We start from the raw sequence: 27,485 nt of genomic DNA, 5'->3' as shown, positions 1-27,485 counted from the left end.
TTGACTTTCAGAAAGACGACCCTGAATTGTCTCAACGAAGTCTAACCCCGCAATGGCATCACCATGGAAGCAAATTCCTAAAAGAAACGAGAAGAGCTCAAGAAGACATGTCAAATAGAACCAAGTATTAAACCCCGGCAGGCAGCACCGCCACCAAGGCACCAGTGGCGCAACCGGCGCGAGGCCTGGCCATGGCGGACGCGCGGCAAGTGCACCAGTACCTGGCCGCCGTCCTCTCGCACCGCGGCCCGGGGGAGCTGCCCTACGCGGAGGACGACCGGTGGCTGATCCGCCACCACCTGGCATCCCTCTCCGAGATCTTCCCCTCCCTCCGCCCCTCCGCCTCCGCCTTCACCTACAACGACGGCCGCACCGCCACCCTCCTCCACGCCGAGGGCTCCATCCGCACCTCCCCCGGACGCCGCCTCCCGGCCTCCATCTGGCTCCTCGAGGCCTACCCCCACGTCCCTCCCGCCGTCTTCCTCCGCCCCGCCCGCGGCACGCTTATAATGCCCGGCCACCCCCACGTCGACTCCTCCGGCGCCGTCGACGCCCCCTACCTGCGCTCCTGGCGCTTCCCCAAATCCAACCTCGCCGACCTCGTCCACTCCCTCTCCCTCCTCTTCAACCTCGAAAACCCCCTCTACACAGGCACCGAGCCCAAGAAGGAGCCGGCGGAGATGAAACGGGTGTCGGAGAAGGTGCAGCGGGACCTCGCCGGGCTGGCGAGGATCCGGGAGGCGGAGATGGAGGGATTTCTTGGAGTCCAGGCCGAGTTGAAGCGAAGGAAAGAAGCGATCATCCGTGGAATGAGTGAATTGGAGGAAGAGAGGGAGAATCTGGAGCAGGAACTTCAGATTATTCTAACGAACACCGATGTGATGGAGAGTTGGGTGCGGGAGACCAGCGGGAAGAACGGGAGGAGGAGATGGAAGACCAGGGAAGTTAACGTGGATGACGTATTTGAGCCGTATGATGAGAAATCGAGGCAGATGATGGAATGCTCGGCCATGGACCTGGCGCTGGACGACACCATCTATGCGTTGGACCGGGCGGTGACCGAGGGGTGCGTGCCTTTCGACGTGTACTTGAAGAACGTGAGGGCATTGTCACGTGAGCAGTTCTTCCACCGGAGCACGGCAGTTAAGGTTCAAAGCAAGGCAGGGAGGATGCCACGTCACGCTACTTAGAAAGTAGGAAACTTTTCCTTGTTGAGGTCATTTGTTTGCGTTGTAACATTGACAAAGTCTATCCCTTTGTTCATGATACTGGATTTGGAAGAGAATATGGATCAGGATTACAGTATAATTTCTATTAGCATGTACATAATATGAATAACTTCTGTGCCTGTTTTTTGGCATTGTCTCATCTTTTTTTGATTCAATTGGTTGCACTCACATCGATGATGTGTAAGCCATCGTTGTACCAAAAAATAAAATAAAAATTTTTGTACAGAGAATTCCACCGGTAACTCTATTTCTGACACATGTAAAATAAGAAAAATTAGTATCTTTTGGTTGAGCCGCGAGGAATATTTGAATACCTCACGGTGGGACACTGTTTAGAGAACTATTATGTTTCAGGATTATCACTATTTTTCATGTTTCTCTTTTTTTTTATTAGTTTTTCAGCTATTATCTTTCGGCTAACTATACCTCTAGGTTTCTCTCTCTTCGGTCATCAAAATTGTGTCACCTCGTAAATAAATAAAAAAAAAAAAAACTCCAATGCAGCTCTACGATTACTGTTTGATCTATTATGTAGAGACACTTAAAATATGAAAAGAACTGCCAGCTGCTCAATATCCAAATAACCCATCCAAAACAGACACAGAATTCTGAAAACAGATCCAAAGGAAAGGGTTTTGGAACCTAGTTGGGACTGAAATTGGTGAAGGAGTCAATCTTGAATAACTGTTAAGATAACCAATGACAGATAAAACAACAATATCACATACTTGTGTTTCCATGCATGCACACCCCTGCATTCTGTGCTTCTAACATTGATAAATTCATACCGATTAAAATTATAAGTCTATCAATCTAAATTAGAGTGGATTTGAATTCAGATTTTAGGATTTCATCAAGAATATAGTGTCTTTGTGCAACAGAATCTTATGTGCCCGCTCCATTTCAAAACTAGTTTGTCCAACACATGGGAGATTAGCATATTGATCCATTAATATTACGATATATATTGCTTAGTTCAAGAGAAAAAAGAGATACACCAACATACTATCTATTGTAAATTAGCATGCAGCTGTCTGGAAAGGATGACTAGTTACAAAACAGTGTATATTTTGAAAGTGGAAGCATTATTTTTATCGAAGGCTAGAAACAATAGAGGTGAGATTCTACTTAGTTCTTCCCAATACATGCATAAACAAGTTCAGCACTTCCTTAAAAAATGTTTGATATAATGAATTATGTATATTGGGCATATTATGTAGTTTAAATATCATAACTACAAGCAAACACATAGCTGCTTTGGTAGCTAAAAGAATCATACTAGACCACAACAGTGCAGAGCAAACATCAAAATTTTCTTAGCAAATTTTAAAATTAGATGAGTTAGTAGCATCAGGTCAATATCCCTTTTTAAAGAACTAGTTGCATCAAGAAAAGAGCAAGGACAAAAAAAGCATGATTTACTCTAGATAATCAGTGATCCTGAAGTCAGTCAAACATCTTCTTACCCTAGACTACGGCACGATTATAAGTGCCATACATCCGGAGAAGTGCAGGATACCTTCCTGGAGCAAGTGCTGAAAGTTTAGCCATGGAGGTGATTAGAAACTCTTTTGGATCCCTTATTTCCTTCAGAGGATCCTCTTCCTTCTTCCCAGCATAGTGAAGGTGGGCAAAGGCTGCAGAATAGCCCACTGTCTCATGTATATCTCGCGTATTCTTTTCTAGGTCCTCTTTATATTCATCTTGTTGGGCTAGAAGCATAATGATACTGTCAAGCATCTTCCCCCAGAGTTCAGTTGCTGAAGCATCTAAAAGGCTTGGAGACTCGCAAATCAGTCTTGTTTGCAGCAACTGCAGTCAGCTTCACTTCTGTGGCTCCCGAAATCAAACTCAGATTGGGAATGCAAAACTTCTGAAGAATCACTCCAAATATATTAGCTTGAACTGCATTTATGGAGTCCACGAGAATGCCAAGCCCGTGCTTGACCAAAACTAGTGACATGAATACCACAAGAGAATTCACAAATTTAAGAGTACGCTTGTTCTGCAGCCGCATGAATATATAGGACATTCCAAATACCGGCGATCTAAGGTGCTACCGTATCATAGCCAAGGTTCTCCACTACAGTTTGAGCACAAAGAAACCCAGTTCTTCAGTACTTGAAGCAGAGATCAGCTTGTTAAATATCCCAAGGACTTGGTTTAGTCTTCCCTCATTGTTGAGATCATTGGGTACCTTTTGCAGGTATGCCTACAGCAGCCGGACCAATGCCGGGACTGTCTTATTCCAGGGTTGGGGTCCTAGGGACTGATTGTTAATAAAACTTCAGGCCAGGGAAAGAATTAAAGAAGGGTGTTGAGAGGACTTACCTGAGAGAGAAATCGAGAGGCGGGCGGAGCTGCCGGCCGGCGGGCTCGCCGGAATAGGGATTTCAAATAGGGGAAGAGAATTTACGAGGAGGGGATTTACAAGGGAGGGCAGGGAAGGGTTTTCATGCAGAGGGAGGGTTAATGCGACAGTGTGTCTCAGAGAGAGAGTGAGAGAAGAGATGGTACTGAACATGGGCCGGGCTCCCGTGCTGGACCGGGTGCTGATTTTGAACTTGGGTTGGGCCTTCTGCTGACCGGGTCAGCTAGAACCAGGTCAGGCCTTTTTCATTGTTATTTCTACCAAGGGAAAAAGAAAATAAAACAGGACCAATTTTCTGTAGAAAACTGCAATTCTTACTTCAGTTATCTAACCCTAGTAACAAAAAGATAACACACAGATTTCAACTTGATTTAATCTCAACACGAACCCACCCCGCAAACCTGGGCAAAAAAAAACAAACCCAACCACAAATAGAGATGGATTAGAGTTCACCTTCCACCCAACCCAAATTCGATGAGACCCAAATTCTTATTAAATTATATGTCATTATGTCATTAAAATTTATGAATGATTGAAGTCTCAATCCAACATTAACAATCCAACACAACGTGTGAACATATTTTCTATCTTAAAATTTATATTCGATTCAATTTAACTCAATTAACATGGCACAATCTAACTAACTTTACCCATCCAAAATTTAACTTAAGGTGTAGTTGGGTTAAATTAGGTTAGCAAAATTCCAAGATGCAATCAGATTGGATTGGGTTGGAGTTGAAAGATTTAGAGATTGGATTGGATTATAATTTGGCCTCCCCTTCTCCGAACCGATCTGGGTTATAGTTCCAATAGTGCAGTTTTAGGCATAGGTTGTGCATCATTTGATACAAGGTTTGGGTTCATACTAGTCGACTAAAGCAGGAAAATGCAACAAAGCATGTGAGAAACACCTGGTTGATTAGAAAGGATGAAATATTTTAATTAACCGGTAAGCTCATACCGACCTAATTCGCATCCAACAACTTGAATTTATAATGACTGCTTCATATTTTGAAAAACTATGCCATTTGATCCAATATTTTGATTAAAACCTTCAATAACCTCGTGCCACTAGGGGTCAACTGAGTTTCTCCACCATAAGATCTTTGATACGATTTTAAAACCCAGTCTTCTATTACCCATATAGAATCCAGCGACATTTTTTTTTTCTTCTGTCCCCTACGTTTCGTGCCAAGATGAGTCACCATCTGCTTATGAGTCATTATTGCATCAATACTCACAGCATCAAAGAAGTGATCGGATTTACATGTCCTTCGGGTTTTTGACAGCGTAGGTGACATCTCGATGCTTTCTTTTCTTGTTAAAAAAAAAATGCACCTTTCAGAAAGCTCGTTTAATTAGAAATAATTGTATACCCTTCAAAAACAAGATTATAAATCAACGGATAGCGATCTATTGAGACATCACAGGGATAGTGGCGATTCCTCATCTAATATAGGTCATTAAGGTAATCGCTCTTTCTTAGAATAATGGCGATTCCTCACCAAGTAAAGGCACCATCTGACATGACGAAAGCTACAAATGGCCAACCATACTGAATTTCTGGTACCATGTCCATCTTCACATAGAAGGAAACACCATCCACTGACATTCCAATTAGAACAGCAGTACACCTATCTCCATCCCATCCTATCCTACACTTAGTTCCCCCTCATCAAAACTTCTCATTTTTTTTCCCAAAAAAATGCAAGTTTTTTAGGCCTTCGCTTGTAGTGGATGGGATGAGGGGTGTAGCTTTTTGACCATCACCAGCGAGTTAGAAACGTACTCTTCCTTGCAGCTGTGTGGCCTTTATGGAACTGTCCCTTGAAGCTTAGCTTCCGTCGAGCTTTTCTGAGATTATGTTTGACTTTATATCCCTCGAATTATTGCTTGCGTTGAATCTCAGAAGTGCTAAGCTATCTTCGAGTCAGAAGGGTCAGCAAAAAAAGATTGCTAGTTAGATCATCAAGATCTTATCTTGTACTTTTACTCCAAGTTTGTCTCGTGAGACAGTGCACTGGTGGCGTATGGATCAATTGGATTTGAAAAATGAATTGTTGCCGAATTTGAACTTGCAATTGGATGGATTATGGACTTGTAATAGGATCCAGTTAACGTGATGGATTTTTGGATCAATCACAAATTTCTCGTATAAAAATTGAGGGGAAGTCGACCTTTCAAAAGCTTTATATATATATATATATAAGCTACTCTTTGCCATTAAAAATTAAGCTCATGGCTTGATTATTTAGTGCTAATCAATAGCCAAATACATTTATTTATCCATTCATTAGCATCATCATGAACTATATATTTTACATTCGATTCTCAGATGGTGCATCCCAAAAAAAAAATCTTAATAGTACAAGTGGGTCTCCCTCCATTATAATCCCTTCGTAAAGTACTCATATTATTGGATGGATCTACTAAGTTGGCATTTACTCGAGACTGCTTATGCCAAAACCAAGTTTACTTGATATAATGTTGGAGACATTGCTGTCTTCTGGATTTGTGTACTTATAAAGGACACTACTAAGTCTGTCCTGAAATCTCCTTGAATTAATGGTAATATAGCATCATACAAGATGAATAAGTGATAATTAGAGGTCAAAATGTCAACTTTACACTCGATAGTTTAGACAAATCTGCATGATGAATGCATTTTAGGAAGGTTTGGGGGAAAACAAAAGAATTTTTCATTAGAGAAACTTTTATTATACCAAATTTTAATTTGATTATTTTGTTTTGTTACCTCTTAAAATTCATGGCATTTAGTTATTTAGATAATCATGATCTAGATATTGTAGCTTCTATTCTTTTTCTTTCTTTTCTTTTATTTTATTTTTTTGTTGAATGAAGTCCGGACAAGCAACTCAGTGAGATTATCACACTTGATAGATATGGACTAGAGCTTACGATGAATTCATAAACACTGTCTATTCTTTGCATCGTAGAAGTTGAATATGTGAAGGCTTGCAATGCTAGAATTTTCACATCCGAATGTGTAGTTACATCTAGAAATAAAAGAAAAAGTTTAAAACTTTTTTAGATAATTGCCAAATGCACCATTGGAAAACTGCTGCTAATTAAGAAGTAAAGGGACTTACTAAATACAGAACTACTTTTTTGTGAAGATACATTTTGCTCATGTTTTCTATTGTCTCGTTGCATATGTCGGATTATATCCAGAACAAAAAGAATGCATCCATCCTCAAAGTCTAGTCTATTTATCTCCTTCCAAAGAATAAAGCAACCAACAGATGAGGAAGAATGGATGGAGAACATGAACATTCAAATGTACCCACCTTTACTCCAAATAAGTATTTTGTTGGTCTAAAATTAAAACTTGCCCCGACCTGGTTGATCCCATATCGATCTTTCGTAACTTTAATTTGCTATTCATTTAGCAAGTCCTGTGCAGGGCCGGCCCAACTTTAAGCGATTCAGGCGATCGCCTAAGGCCTCGACTCAAAGAAGGTCCACCACAAGAAATGCCTCAAAGACAAAACGAAAAGAGAAATGCCCCCCTGTGAGTTCGCCTTAGGCCGACTCACTGCAGAAAAGGCGTTAAAGACAAAACAGCTTTGAGCCCCCAAATATATTGGGCCACTCCTAATTCTGTTGTATCCTTTCTCACGCCCTTGTTCCATGAAGTAGTCGACCCTTTGTCTAAATTATTGTGCATGGCTTGGACATAGGGTGGGTTTTTTTTTTCCTTCCTGCAACGGAGCCAATTCCAAGGCGACAAGACCCAAGCAAACTATGTGCAACCCACGTCAATCCAGTCCCTGCCTTATTTTTTTTTTTCTCTTCTACTGCTGCTGAAGTGGAAGTTTCATACATGTCGGATACAAATACATCCCAAAAAGTTAAAAGATAACAAATCTCGGAATGCACCAAGTAATTTCTTTTTCCCTAGTCATAGAATTTCTCTATAATAGTTAGCCACGTACAAAATTATCCAATCTACTGTTTCATTGATCGTATCATATATGTTCTTTATCTATCCACCACTGGTTATAGTTTGGATATTTCTGTGTAGTGGGTGGTACTCGCCCATCTCCTCCGCATACTATTGAATTTAATTAATAATTGTAACCGAATTACCCACGAGCACAATAGTATACGTCAGTCTGAAATAGCTCCTGCTATAATTATCCTGTAGTCTAGGCCTGACAGACCCAACTCTTCTCCTACTCTCGCCAATTCGGTATACATCCGTCGAAATTTACCTATGCCTTGGGTCCTCGGGTATCCACCTTTCTCCTCTCGCTACTATGTTTACTGCGTCTCTCTCTCTCTCTCTCCTTAGTATTTCGCTTTGATCCCAGCGGGTTTGCAGCAGCGGTCCCGTGACGGACGATAAATACGACTGCCACTTGCCCGGCATCGCACTTATGACCTCACCTGACCCCGGCCTTCACCGCCACCGCCATCTCTCTCTCTCTTTCTCTCCTCTTTCTACCTTTCTCCGTCGTGACGCACCCACGATCCCAGAGAGTTCGACGCGGTGAATCGAAACCAGTTCAACGAATGGGGAAGAAGACCGGCTGGCTCTCCACCGTCAGGAAAGTCTTCAAACCCTCCTCCAAAGACCTCGACCGAAGGGTCAGTCTCCCCCACCCCCATCCCCCACTCCGATCATCATCCCCCCACCGTCCAAATTGGCTTTAATCGCCCTCCGCCGTCGGTTAAATTGATTTATTTTTTTTGGCCTTTTCCGATTGTAATTTACAGAGGCAGAGGGAGAGGGAGCTGGAGTTGGAGGGGAATGAGGCACTGGAGATAGTGTCGGTGGAGCATTTCCCGGCGGAGACTTCGCCGGAGGCCACGAACGACGACGACGGGTCGCCGGGGGTGGCGGTGGAGGAAGAGGAGGACAGGAAGCACGCGATCGCAGTCGCGGCGGCGACGGCAGCGGCGGCCGACGCTGCGGCGGCGGCCGCAGAGGCGGCGGCGCAGGTGGTGAGGCTGGCAGGGTACGCGCGGCTATCTAGGGAGGAGAAGGCGGCGGTGCGCATCCAATCCTACTACCGCGGCTACCTGGTATGCTTCCCCCTTCGTTTCCCATGGATTCTAATTAATCGAAAATCCACTCTTTTATCAAAAAAAAAAGCACTTTTAATGAGCTAACCTAGGTTACGTGTGCGTGAAGTTTTCCTTTTTTTTATATAAATCTTCAAGAACGCAAGTGCGGCCTCGGACCACAGCTTGCAGCCTTTCATGTGAATCCGACGAACATTTGTATGGCATAAAGGCTACATTTGCATGGCGGCATCCTCTATAGCTTTTCTAAGCGGTGCTCCTTTCCTCCTCTACGGTTTCATAAGTAATAGACGCATAATTCCATTCTAATGACTCCTCTTCAAAGTTGCATCTCCATCCAAACTCATGGAAGTAGCAAAATATGGACTCCGATAACACTGCCATCAGTTATAATTACAATAATAATTGTCATTAATGGTGAGATAACAACAAAATTATATCATAGAATAAGGCGTTTTTTTTGAACATTTGTAGATATTCTGATTTAGGAAATATTATATTTTAATCAGATGAACCTACGGCTTTTATTTATGATATTTCTACGACAGCCATTGCTTTAAGCATGGTCCATGGTTTTTTGTCCGCTACCGGGTTTGGGCGGACCTGCCAGTCCAAAAGGGGGAAAATCGTGGACCCAGAGCCTGCGATTGCTAGGTTGTGTCCAGATTGCAGAGGACCAGGTTTGGTCTTGCACCTGAGATCATAACAACTATTAGGACATAGTTGGCAATTGGATTGCTCATTCTACTGCTTTGAGTTTTTTTTTTTAGCTGCTTTGTTTTCAATATTTTTACGAATTTTTGAAATTCTATGGTGAACCTTCTTTCTTATAATTATGTTGATCGGCCAATAATTATGGCAATGGTTCCTTTGCCGTTACTTAAAAGGCATTGCATCGTAGCATAGGCAATATATATATATATATATATATATATATATATATATATATATATATATTGCTAAAGCAGGTATTTAAGATATTACATGTATGAATACATCGAAGACAACTCTCCCTCTCCGACCCACATGGTGCTTTTGGCATGGTTGGCTATATAGGCAACCATCCAATGCGCAACTCTGTTGGCCTCTCTGGAAGGTCTCTTCATCTCTCACCATCACTCAGATATCTCAAAGCAAGGGGTGATCCAAACCATCACCTCTCGGATCTTCCTGGATCCAATTGATCATCGTGGTCGAGTCACTCTCTAGCATGACTGAGCTGGTCTGTGGCACGTGGAAGCGATGTTTGGGTGGGGGAAAATAGAAGGGTAAAGATTAGAGAATGAGATTTGGTTATATGGGACCGGATTTAGAAAGGAAGACCTCAATATATAACCTGTCTACACGGTAAAGTCGCATGAATGACGTGGCCATTAAACGTTACGTTTTTCACCTCACTCTCTCTCAAATACTATGGCTTCTATAAATTTTTGAGTGTGACAGGAAAAGAGTCTTCTGTGTGCAATTTTTGGTTCCAGATATTACTTCGATCGGAAGTCCATCGCTGCAAATGATAGATCCTCCATCGCTATACATGAATTAGGGCTCGACCAGGTTGCAAAATTCCCATGACAAAAGGTGCAAAGTAGACTCATTCAATTAGCTTGCCCGGAGCTTTTGGTATCAATATTAATGATATTATTCATGTTCATGTGTGGTCAAACCCTTACCTCCTTGTGCTGAAGCTAACTAAATGCAAGGTTCAGCACTGCAACCACTTATTCTATGTTTGATAAATGATATGTGTTTTCTGTATTTTTTTTTTTCCTTTTACATATCATATGATGAAGATCCGACACTTGCAAGGCTCGGTTGGGAGCCAGCACGCATCGTATCAAATGACTGTGTCATTAAGTCAAATACTCAATCCCTGCACAGCTTGGCTTCATGAACCTGCAAAAAAATATTAAAACTTTTGCTAGCTGCAAACGCCTTAATACAATATTAAAAGGCACATGCAGCGTTTATCTCAGAGAGAGCTTATACTGATCTGCATTGTTTAAAACTATTGTGCTCATCATCCATCCAAAGCACAGCCAGCAAAACTAATCTTAATGCATATCGACATAGTATGTGCATCAATCTGCAACGAGTGATTGATTGAATGGGTAGGCATAGATGGTAGACCTTTTGGCGATTGAACCGGACCCTTAATTTACTTAATATTCGCAAATCATTAAACAATTTCAACTTTTTCCCTGTCTTGATAGAAGAAAGAGGGATGAAAACAACCACAACAACAACCAAGATAATCCCTTGCTTCACCGTTTTTATCTTGTTTCACCGTAAAATGTTGCAGGCCCGGAGAGCCCTGCGCGCGCTCCGGGGGCTGGTGCGGCTGCAGGCCCTAGTCAGAGGCCACCAAGTGCGGAAGCAGGCCCAGATGACGATGCGCTGCATGCAGGCCCTCGTCCGCGTCCAGGCCCGCGTCCGCGCCCGCCGCTTCGAGCTCTCCCAGCAGTCTCACAACCCTCTCCTTCCCCGCCCTCCCTCCTCCTCCTCCTCCTCCTCCTCCTCCTCCACCACCGCCACCGCCGCCGCTGCCAGAGTCCTCCCCCGCGACCCCTTCTCAGACTACCGGGACCACCTTAAAAGAAGAGGCCGAGACCACCACCACGAAGAAGAAGAAGGAGAAGAACAGGGAACCTATCCCATCACTTGCAAGAGCCCCTTCTCCAAGGACGTCGGCTTCGGAGACTGGGACGCAGGCCATCAGAGCCTGGAGACCATCAAGGCCAACTCCCAGCGCAAGCAAGACGCAGTCATTCGTCGCGAGAGAGCCCTTGCCTATGCCTACACCTCGCAGGTACCTCTTCCTTTCTTCTTCATAAATGTACTTCATGAATTACGAGCTTAGCTTGGCACGGTCTCTATATACCATGAGCAGCAGCAGTGGAAGTATGAGAAGCCCCAGTGGGGCTGGAACTGGCTGGAGCGCTGGATGGCCGCCCAGCAGTGGCAGGCACGGCAGTCGCCGCCGCCTGAGAGCTCCTACGTCACAGTCACCAACACCGACGACTTGTCGGAGAAGACGGTCGAGATGGACCTTGGACGAAGCCCATCCAACCCGGTCCGCTGTCGTCAGGACGAGACTAGCGGGGTACCCAGTTACATGTCCGCGACTCAGTCAGCTAAGGCCAAGTTTCGGAACCAGGCGCCGGTGGACAGGGGTTATGGAGCTAAGTGGAATCGATCAACTAGGAGGGCGGCCGGGTCGGGGGTCGGTGGGGACTCGTCGAGCTCAGGAGGAGCCAGGCGGAGCCCGAGCCACGTCGGTGGTGGGCTTCGCGTCCAGACGCGGCGGCACGCAGGGTACACCACACCGGATTCCAGCTGCGGTGGGTATGACCGGACGCCGCCGGTGGGAGGGCGGGGGAGGAGGAGCATGCACGTTTGATAGTGGACGGATGCATGGCTTGAGTACTTATATCGGTGCTGTAGCCTATTGTGATGTGTGATGATCGAGTCTTCCTTGTTGGATTTGTTATATATATATATATAAATAGTTTATCTTCTGGTTGATGGAGAGGGAAAAAACTACACCATCTGTGGATGTGTAGATATTCTGAAATAACGAGGAGATGGGAACTGGCGTCGAGTTTGGGAATTTTATGTAAAAATAAAATGACAGAATGCTTCATTTTATTAACGTTTTGCACTGCATGAGGTATAAATGGATGATGAAACTTTGATGACTTGCATTGGATTTGTTTATATTTTTTGCAGAAGGTTAAATAGGACCGGTCCGAGGGCCCGTGTCGTCCGTCTCCAATCAGATCTCGCGCCCGGGCTTTGAAGGGATAGTCTATGGCCAGTTTTGAGAAAGAACCTAACCAAATCACCTATGCTAGATTCAGCTGGGATCGGGTAGTATCTTTGGTGCGAATGAATGATTGGTCTTCTTTTATAGATATTAACTATTGGATTGCGCAAAGTACTTTAGTCCCTTTCTTCTTTTGTCTATCTGAGTGAATAGATCTTGAAGCAGCTATTGAGCAATCCAACAATTGACATCACAAAAGAAAGAAAATCATACAACCCGAACCCAAGTATGACGTGGTTTAATCTAATATGGTTGGACTATTTGCTTGGTGGTGCAGACATTGTCACGGTGGAAATGTCTCATTGACACCTTTATTTATGAAGGGATTTGGTAATGTTATGTATTCCTCTCACCATGTGTCAGTTTCTTTTTTTTCTCTCTTTTTTTTTAACAGAGCAATTCTAGGGCGGACCTGCTGCTGCAAAGGCTTGATCAACCTTTTGTTTTCCCTTCTTGTGGTCTGAAATCTGCTATTGATAAAAATGATAAATATAAAGTTATTCAGAAATTAAAAAATTCTATCCACTTTCTATTTGCATGATCTTCCTTGGATCAGGACGATGCGAATATAAGGCTGGCATGAAATAGAGAAAAAAGCTTAATAAAATATATATTGTGATAAATGAACAATTAATTCAAAACTATTAGCGAAAGATTAAGGAAATATGAGATCCATAGGTGATGAACATGCCACAGTTAAATGATGTGGGAGACAGATATCTTGATGTAAACTATTGAAGGGTCTTAACAATCAAGAACCAAAAGAAGACAATCTTGTTTGGTAGTTATATATCTAATTGATTTAGTATTGGAAAAGTTAAACAAAATGAATAGAAAGCCAAAATGAATGAACAGGCATGTAATGGAAGGTTGGAGCTTATGAGAGAGTTAAGATTTTTTCTTTGTAACTTTGAGAATAAATCAGTTTCACATCCGCCTCTGGATTGATCTTGCACTAGGATAATTTAGGATCATTTTAGTCGCGAAGTATGTATTTCTTCCTTGCATACTCTACTCATTCAGTGTGGACCATTTGGATGGAAGTTGATGTATCTAAACAGCCGAAGATATGGTAGATTATTTGGGTCATGGCAATCTGGTGGAGAATCTGGTTTCAGAGAAGTGATAAAATATTCAATGGTAAAAGCGTGCTAATTAATACATGACCGATGCTTTTTCTTATTAATTATATTTTTTTAGATGTCATTTATACATCATTAACATATCAGACAAAATTAAAGTTTGGTCCAAAGTATAAAACAGGCAGTTCATATTTTAGCACGGTATGCAACAGAAAAAGAAGTTTTTCCTGTGACATTTGTCACCCATAACTTTTTTTTTTGTTGAGACAGATAACATTTTATTTTGAGATTTGAAATAAAATAATATATAAGCTTTTCTATTTAGAAAGCCGTCTGTATTCCGAGAGCATGTTAAAGGAAATATGTTTAACTTTTCCAACATTAAGGGGTAGAGTAACAACAAATGAATTGATACAAGCATCGGAGATTTGTCCATCTCATGTTAAACTATAACTTTTGTTATTATGTTGTTTTAATAGGATTATGGAAATTTTTATACATTGTTTTTCTTCTTGTACTATGGTTATTATAAATCGAAGTCTACTATTATACGTGTAAATCTAGATCCACCACTTTGATATGATCTTGCAATATGGTCTTGGACAAATATGGAACAATCTCATGCAATTTATAAAAAATTAATGTAAATGCTAATAAATTGAGCTTTTTAGGTATAACATCAAAATATTTGTCCAAGACTATATAAATGAAATGATGCTGCCCTTACTCAATAAAAAAGCCAAACATATATCACGCCACTCAGCTAATAAACTTCATCAAATATATGAACCAGTAAATAATCATATATGATGGGGGGCGAAATGAATCGTCGAGCCCATGACAAAAAGGCCGCCCAATAAACGCCAACGCCGACCAATTGAATTCTCGGTCCAGTCCAAAATCGGTTTGGCTTCGGACTCCGCCCAAGTTCGGAGCGTCTTCGACATTCGTCGACTCCCCCCGACCAAGCTCGGGGCGCTCACTTCAGTAGTACGCTCCGACTTTCGAGCTCAGGGCACTCCACCGAGCGCACCTCGGAACCCGGGGAGCCGAGCTATCCTCAGTACCTATCTAGCCGACCTCGCCAAACGCATAATGCGACCTCTCAACGAGTTCGGCCTCGCCAGCAGTCGCGCCCATGCCTTCCTACGTGGCCGTAAATTGCAACGCCACCACGCTACGCTTCGATAGCTGGCACTCGACAGTCAAAGGACGGCATCATGACTACTCCGGCCATGCCCTGCTACGACTGTCAACATCTTACCGTTCTTAAGAACGGACAGCACCACATACTACCAGCCAGCCTTAGCTGCGCGCCATTCGACTAAGAGCCACCCTCCTCTCATGATGAGGACGGACAATACCTTTATCACCTGAGCCTCTCCACCGAGACTACAAATAGTCCGGTCAGGTAACTTTTAAAGGACTTTTGGCTAGACCAATTTTACCCCACTCTAACTTGATCGTCGGAGGGTCCTGATCGAAAACACCGGTGAGACTTTGTGCAGGTTCACCGCCGCCGCCACGCAGGAGGTGACCCCGTCTGCTTCCTCCACCCACCAGCGGCTCTCTCAACTCTTTCGGCGTGGTCACCTTCGGGCCAAATTTGAACCACAACAATATATTATCTCAAGCTCAAATAATTTTTTAATTTTTTTATGACTACATGAAATATTGATTCTCATATAGGAAATTAAAAATCATTCGTTGTTCCATCGTATGGTTAATAAGTGTTTGTGAAAATAATTGATCTTTCATATTAAACCATCTCCAAACAATTTTAAAATTTTTTACAGAATGGACACACAATCAGCTCATGGCATGATATTGATACATCCAAGAAAAGCAGATTTTTTACTTAAATTTAAATGACTTGTGACTATTTTTAAATTTATTTCACGTGTCATATGTCACAAGTGACACACACACACATATATATATATATATATATATATACATATTATTTATATATATTAATTAATATGTTTTTATTTTAATTAACTAAGATTGATACGAATGATTGGAATGGGTCACTACTCACTAGAAGCAACACAAACAATGGTCTAACCATTGCAAAGATTTTGTAATTAATTTGTTATGCTACATGGACATTCACTTTAGTTTCAAATTTAGATACAAATTTAACCCAATTAATCAATGTCAAACATTTCTTTTGGATAAGATACCTTTAACATGATTCTTTACTTTGTGAACCAGTGTAATTGTGGCAGTATTCTAATTATCTTTAAATGTACAATTTAAATAAAACAATTCATTTATTTATTAATTATTATTATTATTATTATTTTCTTTGGCATCCACGGGAGTTTTGCCTTCGCGTTAAAGTAGGCGAGGTCGGTGTAGTTTCGCTCCCTGGATCCCATAAATAGGATAAGCCCAGGTTCTTCAGGCTGGTACTCTCTTTTGTTCACTTGATATCCGGGTTTCGGCGGTGCTGTGCGCCTTAAACCCTCCGCCTTCCCGAGAGGGGAGCATCGCTATCGCTCGTTCTTCAATTCACCCGCGCTTCTCTCTAGGGTTTCTTTGGAGCAGAAGCGGCCATTCTCGATCGTAGAGGTGAGGAATTCTACTCCTCCTCCGTTTCCTCTCTTCCTCTCATGTGTCCTCTTTAGCTCCTATTATCGCAGTTCTTAATCATTCTGAAAGAAAACCAGGGTTTAGGTCTCCCAGATCACACCGGAACATTTTTTCCCAGGTTTTTGTTTTCTTTTATCGTTCTCAATCTTTTCGTTTCTACTTTTTCGCCTCTTGCCCTAGCTTTTGCGGTCGCAATGCGTGTTCTTGCTCTGGTTTTGGAGTGATCTTTCGGATTTTTGGGGAGATTTCTAGATACGTTGGCTCTTATATACTTGGTACTGAATCTTTTTTATTTTTTCGGTAATTTGTAATATTTTGATATAAATAGAAACGTTCTTTATTGCCCAATCGCCTGGCCAGTAGGAAAAGTACTAGGCGGACCTCGTATGTGTGATTGCTTCTGATACTGTAGCGTATGTCCAGTTAAATTATAACGCAATTGCTGCTAGGTAGCAAGGATTCACAAAAATGTGATGGTTTACATGTAAGTAAATAGTCGCCAATATCTGATTGCTTGTAACAGAGAAGCATGGTGACCACTGGATGTGATTTCTAAACAATCAGCGATGTGCATCAAGCATCAACTTTACTGTACATGAACTTTTCCCCATCAGATAGATAAAAAGACTGATTTCCCTCCCTGGACTAGGCCATTATTTTGTTAGTGTTAGACTTTGGGTTATTCTAATTGTTATATGGTTTTTGAGTGGCAACTTTAGTTTACTGCTTGAATAGGGTATTCTATATGCCAGATGTAAGTTTGAGGAAGTCTATGTGTAATGAAAGAAAGAAAACCTTTGCCTCTATAATGAGTTAAGATTCTCTCTCTCTCTCTCTCTTGTTTGATGTATTGGTTCTTTCTTTCTGTTAATCAGTTTCTACCGACTTTTTTCCCCTGGTGTTCAGAGACAGAAACAGAGAATGGCATGGCTATTCCAAAAAAATCCAATGGATATGTTCTATGCATGAGGGCTTCTGCTGTAGAAAATTTCTGTCATCTCCACCAAATACTTGACAACAGGAATCCGTGATATTATTTTTTTTCTTGAACCAGAATATAATTGCAGGATCTGTAACTAGAATTCATAAAATCTGCTTGATAGCGTGTTGCTATACGGCTGATAATTCTGAGAACTTGTTGCGGGGAAACCTGATGACTGTTTGGTGAATTTTAAACCATTAAGGATGCACACTTTGTCTGGAAAAATTCTTAATAAGCAAGGATTTCTCCATCATGTTTTTCATTTTACGTATGCATGCTTACTTATTCTTGAATGGTTGGTGGTGTTATACTTTGAAGTTGCCGTATTGTGAATATTTTTAAAAATTTTCATTTTGGGACACTCTTCTCTCCCAAGAAGAGGGAAAGGTCTAGGTGGGTGGGTGGTTGAATGAGTAAAAATCTATTTGCTGTTTGTTAGTTTGTCAAAATTTTTGCTGGTTTTCATAGATATGTCTTAATAAACTTTTGTTTCCATGTGCTAGGCAATTGGACCACATTTGATTGTTTAATCTTTCCTTTCTTTTGGTTGATGTACTGGTTCTGTCTATAATTTCTTTCTATTTTTGATTTTGGTGTTCAGAAACAGGGCATGGAGATTTCGTTGACACTATGAAAGAGACCTTATTAAAGTTTTTTTTATCATGTCCCTTTTTTCTCCTTTTAAATTTGCCATCTCCCACAAATGCTGAGAAGCTTATCTCAACATATAACCTCTTGAATAAGAATTCAGTGACATGTTGTATAGGAGGTTATACAGAAAAATATTGTATTGGATGTACTAAATACTAGAGAATATCTGTAGGCTTGTTCTTGGGGAGCGTGACCAGAAAAATGCATGATTTTTAAACGAAAAGATCTATAATTAGGCCAAAACATTCCGATACCCAAGAGTTTTTCTTAAAGATAAGGTGAAAAAGAAAATCTCTTTTAAGCTTTAGGTGGTTTACTATGGTTAAAACTTGTATTATTCTAAGTTTGTTGTTGTATTTAATTTTTAGGTTGTGATTGTTCCTGATGTTATCTCTAAGTTTGCTTGTTATAAGTTCTCTATGTACCTTTTGTTGTTGTGAGCCTTGAGTTTTTGCTATATTTCTAATGTTGCACATGTCAAATTCTGTTCCTTGTCCCCTTGTTGGCTAATCTTGTGATCCTTTTGCTGATTACTTTCTATTAACTATTTCTGCCTCCCGTTTTCAACAACTGGGAACGGCATGGGATTTTGTCCTACACCTTTCAAGATATTATTGTAGCATGTGTCTTGTTGAATTGGAATACAACTACATGGTGTGTAGCAAGAACTCATAGAAATGCAGGTAAATAGTTGATATTGCCTGAGAGCTTGTCACAAGGAAACATGACAACCTCAGAGCCTGACTTTTAAACCATATGAATTGTAAAACAGGATGATACAATTTAGCATGTGGCTTTCATCATTGGGTTAAAAAAAATGATTATTATCGATACAGCCAGCATTTTTCTAAGACTTGTGTTCATCTTATTTCAATCGAGTGGTTATGTAGTTTTGTGCATATATATATATATATATATATATTGACAATAAATCAATTGGTGGCCAGGGATATTGTGTATGCTAGATTTTGGGATTGATATGATTGATCAAGCAGAAAAAGAAAAGAATTCTAATGTCCAAAAAATTTGATGTGAATTCTATGTCACTAAATATTTGATCTCAGGTTATCCTGGTTATCATCTGTAGCTCTTAATGTGTCTTTTTTCTAGGCAAATCCCAGCGCTTATAATGGTCGACCATGTTTTTTCTCTGAATTGTTGTTTTGTTTCTCTGTGTTGGTGATTTCTACCTACTAATTCTTCTTTTGGCGTTCAGAGACCGACATGGCTGTTCCATTTACACCTTCAAAACGACCTTATGAACGTAGCCTTTTAGAACCACATGGTAGGAGCAAGTGGCAAAAGACCACACATTCTATCACACAGCAGAATCAGTTGAAAGTAGTATCCGGGGCTATTATGTTCCGTCTGCTTTGCCCTGCTTCGAAGTCTGGAAGTGTGATTGGTAAAGGTGGTGGTATTGTAGCAAGGATACGCCAGGAGACTGGTGCAAAGATTAGACTTGAAGAAATTGTCCCTGGATGTGATGAAAGAATAGTTGTTATAACTGCTTCAGAGAGAGATGCAAAAGCTGGTAATGAGCAGCATAAGGAAGATGACGAAGATGCAGAAGCTGCTGCTGCTGGTGGTGATGATACCAAGGAAGGTGCTAATGATGAAAGGAAAGAGGAAACTGATGCTGTAGAGGATATGAAATCAGAGAAGGCAACATCTTCGGCGCTTAAGGCTCTCCTGCTTGTTTTTGAGAGGATAATTGAAGGTGACACAGAGAATGATGGTGGAGTTGAATCAAGCTACAAGAATTCTTCAGTTATTGTGAGACTCCTAGTTCTATCTAGCCAAGTTGGTTGCCTCCTCGGGAAGGGTGGGAGTGTAATTAAGCAGATGTCAGCTGAAAGTGGGGCCCAGATCAGAATACTTCCTAGGGATAAACTTCCTCTTTGTGCTTCACCAAATGATGAAATTGTCCAAGTAAGAAATTCTCTTTATATCCAAGTGTTTGTATTATTCCTCCTACACTTCATAGAAGTAGAAGGCAAATTAATTCTGACATTTAATAGCAAAGGTTTTGGCTGTATGAATGATTTTCTTTCTTTGTTTTTTAACTTAAAATTTGCTAATGAGCATCATTTATTGCATTACTTGGTCTCTTTCTCCTGTTTTCCTAAAAAATCTTTGTCTTTCACTTGCTTGTTGTTTTTGTTTATCCTTGCTTTGTATGTATCTTTGGATTTGTGTCTTTTAGAGAAGCACGTCTCAAATCCTGGTTTATGATATTTGTTGAATGATAAATGTTCTTTTTTAATAATTTTCTGCAGATAACAGGAGTGGTTGATTCAGTGAAGAAAGCTCTCCAATCCGTTTTTCAGCAGCTCCTGGAGAATCCACCTCGTGATCGTGATTCATTTCCTGCAAACAATCCATCAGGGCCATCATCTCATCCGTTTGCTTCTATTCCCAGGCCAGAAGGTCTTCCACCAGCCAGCTATCATATTCCGATTCAGGGACCACCTTTTTCCAGTAGGCCATATGACCTTGCTGATTATCATTCAAGCATGGCTGCACCTGTCTCTAAATTTCATGGAGGTGTTGCACCAGGCCAACCTCCAGTTTCTCCGGAGCTACTAGCTTATCGGTTGATGTGTTCCAATGACAAAGTTGGTAGTGTGATTGGAAAAGGAGGGAGCATTATTAAGACTCTTCAACATGAAACAGATTGTGAAATCAAAATTCTTGAGACTGAACCTGAGTCAGATGATCGGATTATAGTCATATCAGGTCCTGCGGTAATGCTTCTGTCCTTGCTTTTGTTTTCAATGTTCTACTTTGGAAATCAAAAAAATTGCTATAGTTTTCTATTCTGTTTTTCCTGTTGATTTTTTATGTCTTGTTTGTGTAATTATTATATCATGGGCAAAATCCAGGAAGGGAACTTGGTATGGAGAGCTTTAACGAGGTGCATTGCTTGAGTTGACTAGTAAATAGTTCTATTGTAGTGAGAAGCCTTTCAATCATTCAAGAGTGCACCCTTAGTTGTAAAAATACGAGACTTTGGTTCTTCGTCTGGATGTCCTCCTTAGAAAGGCCTAGATCAACTTCTTACATATTCAAACAATCTTTGCATTATTATTATTATTATAACTGTTGTTATTGTTATCATTATTTCTTGTACCATCATCACCACCAATATTGCTAATTGCTAGGAAGCAGCCTTTGTAGCTACGCATGCTATGAAACCCTAAAAATTTGGCATTCATGTGCGCTATCGTGGAGGCCTGTGCTTGATGCCTATCATGTTGCATCATTTTCTGACCCCCATGTCCTGGTTAATAGCAGCCTCAAGCAATGATACTAACATGAGAATCAGATTTGGGCACATGTCCATGTTCTTGACTCGACAAGAGGAAAAAAAAGGAGATAAAGGGATGCATAGAAAAAGAACTTAACTAGTGTATATATTTAACATAAATATTATATGCAAGAAAATGTTAGAAGATATTATTTGTTAAGATCTTCCCATATGCTTCTATCATCGAAACTTCTTGATTATCTCAAAAGTTCTGCAAAAAATGTCATTTAACAAAGTTATTTTAGTGTCAACATTTTTTAACCAATCTTTTAAAAGAACAACAATCCACGTTTTGACATTGTCAAGCTCGTTCGTGTAGTTGTCCAACTAATGATTTTTAAAAGCTACAACTGAAAATGTTGATACGATCCAAGTGTCTGAGGTGTATCCAATTAGAATACGTATCCAATATAGATGCTAGGAGCTGGACCTGACTGATTGTTAAGCATAAATAATAGATATAAAGCCAATTTCATCAAACTTCTTGAAAGTAATAGCCATGGAAACTTTGGTGTATTTGTATATTTAGAATTGGCATATGATAGTTGCCATGGTTAATGGCAATTCTTCAAATGAGTAGTTTCATGACTTCATATTTTGAAGTTAGCTGCTTGATTCTGTATGCCATACTTCTGCATGTTTGTATCTATGGTTACTTTTACTACATTTAAAGTAAACTCTTGGCCTCCTTGTGGACTTTCTGACTTCTGCTACTGGGGAGTTTGTAATCCTATTCTATTCTAGGATTGTCCTCAGCTCCAAATTAGTACAGTAAGTCATTAAATACGCTTGTACTTTTCAAGATCCACTCGCTTTATAGTTGTCTCTCTTTTGCAAAAGAATGAAATTCACAATGACATGCCAAATGAAATGGTCTGTGATTTTAAATAGCTCTATGTCACCGGCAGAAGAGATCTCATGTGCCGTTATATTGGAGTCAACTACCCATGCTAAATTCAAAGCATCACATACTTGTGTATGTGCGATGTGCTAGTGTAATTCACTAAAATGAGCTCCCCTAAACTTCCATTTACTATGCATAATGTTCCTTTATTTGAATTTTTACTGAACCCACTATCAGAAACATATGTACCTTTCTTATAGGTTCACTGGTTGTTTCTGCATATCACCGAACTATGCTAGTTGATTTTCCATGGTAGTACTAAAGTACATATGCATGTGCATGTGCTCTTACATGCTCCAAAAAAAACACTAATGGTTATGCCTTTTGTTTTGTTTCTTTTTCGTATGGTGGCTAGTGTAAGAGAATCCTTTTGACATGGTTGGTTTGGTTTGTTCAGAAGGCTTCTAAAGGATCATCTGTTCTTGTTTATTTTTTAAATAACTTGGGTCCTTTTTGTGTAGTTTGAGTTTATCCAGGGGTGCTCAGGTGTAAGATTATTTTCGGTGTCAGTTTCTTTGTTAGCATTTTTTTGGGTATAATTACAAACATATTTTAGAGTGGTGTAACTTGAGATTGTGAGTCCTTTATCTAGTCATTTGATTAACTTGATGTTATGACTTCTTTGTCCTAATGCTGAAACGATGTCTTGGTAGTCACTATGCCTTGGGCAATCTTACACAGGTTTAGGCATATTCACTTTTTCCTTTTTCTTGTTTGGGTTGCATTTATGCTGTCCAGTCATTTAATTGAATCAATGGTTTACCTTACTCTGTGATTCTGTCAAACCTTGTAAGAACAATGTTATACTTTGAATTTTTTTTCAAATTATTTAATGAATCTTTTTTCGGCAAAGTTTTTCTTGTCTTGTTTAAATAGCGATACTGCTAGGCCATTTGATATACATTCACGAGGATCTTGCATTAGGGTCTAGTGCAGTACTCCATTCTTTTTTGATAAGAGAGGCCTAACACATTGCTTCTGTTGTATAGTTGTCTGCAAAAGGGCAAGCTTAATGCATCGAATGAACAGTTTGAATTTGAATGAAGTCTTATATCCAGCATTCCCCTTATCCGAAATTGAGCTCCATTAGTCTGCTTGTTCAGTTTATTTTTTGTCCTCCTTTTTTCTTTTATTTTCTAACTTTTTTATTTGTTATTTATCAGTAGCATTTGAATCTCAACTTAATATGGGTTTAGCATGGCCAGGGCTCAGTTTGATCTGTTATTTTCAGAAATTTATAACTGTCTTGGCAATCAATGCTAAGCAAATGTATACATTTTATAATTTTTACGGTAATATCGGAAATTTGCAAGATTCGGTAATTTGGTTAATTGGTGTTTGTAGCTCCCAAATGATAGGATTTCGCCAGTCCAAGATGCTGTCCTTCGCGTGCAGCACAGAATTATGGTGGCTGTGCCTGATAATAAAGAGAGCATTGTTTTATCTAGGCTTCTTGTTGCTTCCAACCAGACTGGTTGCCTTCTTGGAAAAGGTGGTGCCGTAATAGCAGAAATGAGGAAGCTCTCTGGGGCTCACATTCGTATATTGGGTAAAGATCAGATCCCGAAGGGTGTGCCAGAAAATGATGAAGTCGTTCAGGTCTGTCTTGACTTGTTGTACTCTTCATGTTTGGTTGCCATAGACCGTTTTTTTCCCTTCTATATGAGATGGCTGTGTTTTCCTTTCTTGAGTCATGGTTCCCTGCCTTCTTTATCTGATTTTTCTATATAAAATTGCAATGTTTATTTGATTCATTCTCATATCAACATGTGACTTTTGAATAGTTTGATTCCAGATTACTGGTGAATTTGGAGCAGTTCAGGAAGCTCTGCTGCAGATTACTACTAGACTGAAGCATCATAGTTTCCGTGATAAATTACCTTCTAGTGCTCATCCTGCTTTTGTTGAGCAGATACTTCCATTTGGTCCCTTCATGGGAAGGAGGGACTCACCCCCCAGTTGGTACTCCAATTTGCCTTCATTTCAGAAAGATTCTGTTGGTCGACCTTATGACGAAAGATCTGCTTTTGCTCATACATTTCACGGTACCAGTCTTCCTCCTAGTCTTGAAAGAGCTGCACCATGGGCACCACAGGTGAGAAGATGTTTTTTTGGTTTTGATACCAAAACAAATCCTGTTAACGATATTTGGATTATTTTTAATATTTGGGAGTGTAGTTTGACTTTTGATGCTGCATGAGCATAACGTATTATAATCAATTACTTTTCTTGTATAAATTGATGCTCAATAATTGTATGGGTAGAAATTACTTTTGCATGATAATAAACTGCTTAACTTAGCATAAAGATACTAGGAGCTTGAACAAAAAGGAGATCTGGTGCTTTCTAATGCATGGTCTTTGGTAGGCTTTCATTGTCTTGCCCAGGTATGAAACTTGAGCTGTCTTGTCATATCGTGAAGGATAAGAATTACTTATAGTCTTTAGGCATCGATGAGTTAGTTAGTCATTGTTGGCAGCAACCATTTGGGGCACTCCCAGCTGGCAGGCAATTATATGTGTAGTAGAAGTGGTGGTTGATTAGCTGATTTCCTGATGGTGTGTGGAGATGGTTAGTATGTGCATGGCTGATGCCTTGAAATGGTTTATTTTAGTGCTTTATATGCACATGTGTTCTCATGTACAAATATGTAGAAGTGATTACTGATGGCCTAATATGTACCAAAATGATTTAGTTTTGCCATGGGTTATAGTAGGATAAGAATTATAGGGTTATACAAGGTTGTCAAAAGCAAAAGGCCCTTGAAGGCGATAGGAGCCCCGCATTGCCTGAGGCACTAGATGCTAAAACAACACTCGCCTGAACAAAGCAAGATGCTGATATATGAAAAGTCAATAAATATATGAGAAACAAATACTAGTTGTTTTTAAAAGTAATACAAACATCATAAAATTAATCATTCAAGTATCAGCTTCCTAAATCATATTTATATTGAATATTAACTATCATGTTCGACATCTTTCAAAACATCACATCAAATACCACTTTTCATAAAATGTTTTTACACAAAAGCACCAAAAGTAAATGCTTCAGCATCGTGAAATAGCTATAAAGTTCAAGGGTGAAGGAAAATACCACTTCCAAAATCATGTTAAAAAAAAGCAGAACAAAAATAAGTAAATAACTAGACATCCTAGAGAAGCTTCAAGCCTTCAATCATCATTATCTTAATCAAGCTTCTATACCTTGGGCAACTTGTCAATGCATCACTGGGATGTTTCAGTGTTTATGGTCCTCAAGATGTTTGGTAATTATGTATCAGTGGTGATAATTTAGCCATGACCATTAGACTTCCCCAACAAGATTTTGATATCCTAGTTTGGAAGCTCAGCTGATAGACACCAGATGGAGGGACCTGTACATGTGTAGGTTTCATGGTACTAGTCCTGGCTTGTTCAATACATGGAAAGGAAGCATTGATTTATATGGTCCCCTATCTTTTCAAAGATGTTTTTTTCAGTATATATGCAGCATGATAAATACACTTCATGTGGGGTTGATAGAATTCTATTCTCCCCCCTCTCTTAGTGCAAAGAACTGACCTAGAAAGGTTGTTTTTTTAAAAGAAAGGTATATGAAGGCAATGGGTGAACTGGAATATTTAGGTTCTTTAGGTGTATACATGATGAGGTGGTCGTGCAGGGGAAGGATTTTGTATCAGAATAGTAAGGATTCAAGGAATTTTGTGTTTTTTCTTTTTTTAATGGCACATTGCTCGATTTATTAAAGAATGGTAAGATCTATCACTAACCAGGATGCTTTGGGTCTATTTATCTAATTGTTTTAGTTTCTTTTGGGGGGTTGTTCATAGCATTTGCCTATCATAAACTAGGGGTGATTCAATCTCCATTTGTTCCATGAAATGATATTTAATTCCACTTTTTAACTCTTTATGAAGAACAAGTTCTACAAGTTAGTCTTCTTCTGTCCTTTGTCCTGCATACTAAATCAATTTTGCTGATGGCACTGCCATAGGGTATGAGGGAGAGTGGTGGTCCCATGCGTATGCCTGATTACCCAGGAGGAGCCCCGCAAAGGAAAATTAGTGGATTTGCTGGGTTTGTCGAACCCCCTCCCATATTTTTTTTGTTTTTGTTAAAATATTAGTATAATTTGACTCAATTATATGAATCATGAGATTGCTTGTTTATTTATGCAGCGGAAGTCACACAACTGTTATTACTAATACAACTGTGGATGTCGTTGTTCCTCGATCTCTTGTACCTTCCATATATGGGGAGGAAGGAGGCTGTTTAAGACGGATTCGCGAGGTTTGCTTTGAGATTTTTGCTGATTATGCATTAAACAGTATCCTCGGTACTTACATAATTACATAGTCACATTTTCAGATTTCAGAAGCAAAAATTACCATCACTGAACCTAGACCTGAAGCAAAAGAGACTCTGATTATAATATCTGGAACACCCGACCAGACTCATGCTGCCCAGAGTCTTCTCCAAGCTTTTATACTCAGTGAATCAGGTGCACCTTGATTTGCGAACTGTGTTAAGGTGATCATCTATCCTCTTCTCATAACAAGTCTTGTTTGTCTTTTCCTTTGAACTCTTTCTGCTTGCAGGGGACACTTAGTCCTGATATGTTACTGTTGTAATTATGTTACTTATAGTTCTGATTATTTTTTGGAGCTTGAGCTGTATATGTATCTAATCTGTGTATTTTCATTTGTGCTGTCGCATATTTACACCCTCAGCTGAAGGCCGAGAAGCGTGATGAGAGCGAGAACATAGTTTTGCAGAATAGAGACTTTGAAATTCAAATTTTCAGTGGGACATTACTAGGATCTCTTTAATTTTCAAACACACCAGATCTTTCCAGCAAGGAATCGCAACCTCATTGCAAATGAATATTTAATTTAGTTCACCTAGTTGATATTACCTTTGGAGACACGCAGTGAACAGGAGAACCAGATAATATTTGAAACCTTTTGTACAAGAAAAAGAATTGGCATCTGGTTGTGTTGAACTATTATTTTGGAAGAATATATGATTGTTTATCTTGTTTTCATGGATATTGCATGCATCAAAATTGAAATAACATTCTATCATGAAATGTTTATTGCATCACGAATTCTGATAGGATAGTGTTGTTTCCTTCCAGATTTTGAAACCAAGCATGTCAATGCTTGTTAAACTTGCTTTTGTTAAATGGGAGTCCTAAAGTGCATCTACGTTCTAGATTGAGTTTCATTTTAGTTATTTTATTAAGAAGCAAGCTGTGAAGAAATCCAATCATGATTGAAATTTCGATACTGATGATTATATTATGTTGTTCTCCATACTTTTAGGGCATGTTTGGTTGGGGGGAGTTGGCTTTGAAATGGGAACAAGAATGAGTGACTCCCATTCTAGCCGTTTGGTTGGGGGGAGTCCCATTTCTATCATAGTTCTAGAGGGGAATGGGAATGCCATAATTTCCCAAAACCCAATCTCGACTCTCCTAGTATT

The 27,485-nt window shown here is 40.1% G+C and overlaps 2 protein-coding genes and 1 pseudogene across 3 annotated transcripts; all 3 read left to right on the top strand.

Annotated features, from left to right (window-relative positions):
• Positions 1-1,549, top strand: LOC103701497 (protein ELC-like pseudogene; annotated as a pseudogene).
• Positions 1,550-7,797: 6,248 nt separating this feature from the next.
• On the top strand, positions 7,798-12,344 carry LOC103701507 (protein IQ-DOMAIN 21-like). 2 transcript variants are annotated; one of them, XM_089926763.1, is made up of 5 exons: positions 7,798-7,854; positions 7,935-8,211; positions 8,341-8,649; positions 10,949-11,455; positions 11,537-12,344. In XM_089926763.1, the coding sequence occupies exons 2-5, from the start codon at positions 8,137-8,139 to the stop codon at positions 12,044-12,046; spliced, it is 1,401 nt and encodes a 466-aa protein (XP_089782889.1). In that variant the 5' UTR covers positions 7,798-7,854; positions 7,935-8,136; the 3' UTR covers positions 12,047-12,344. The 2 variants fall into 2 exon arrangements, with proteins under 2 accessions (XP_089782889.1, XP_038986140.3); XM_039130212.3 differs by lacking the exon at positions 7,798-7,854 and having other exon boundaries at positions 7,863-8,211; positions 11,540-12,344.
• A 3,541-nt stretch (positions 12,345-15,885) lies between these two features.
• Positions 15,886-27,045, top strand: LOC103720106 (RNA-binding KH domain-containing protein RCF3-like). Its single transcript, XM_008809703.6, has 9 exons — positions 15,886-16,131; positions 19,002-19,717; positions 20,065-20,532; positions 23,344-23,598; positions 23,795-24,094; positions 25,996-26,078; positions 26,180-26,291; positions 26,370-26,531; positions 26,732-27,045. Exons 2-8 carry the CDS (start codon positions 19,010-19,012, stop codon positions 26,511-26,513), a joined length of 2,070 nt encoding a protein of 689 aa, XP_008807925.3. The 5' UTR covers positions 15,886-16,131; positions 19,002-19,009; the 3' UTR covers positions 26,514-26,531; positions 26,732-27,045.
• Positions 27,046-27,485: the final 440 nt, after the last annotated feature.

This window comes from Phoenix dactylifera, chromosome 12 (genome assembly GCF_051530095.1).
Source record: "Phoenix dactylifera cultivar Ajwa chromosome 12, Ajwa_hap1_PhDact_Kaust_v1.1, whole genome shotgun sequence".
Lineage (NCBI taxonomy): Eukaryota > Viridiplantae > Streptophyta > Magnoliopsida > Arecales > Arecaceae > Phoenix > Phoenix dactylifera.
Note: the sequence above shows the minus strand (reverse complement) of the source record. Positions and strands in the feature narration are given on the sequence as shown.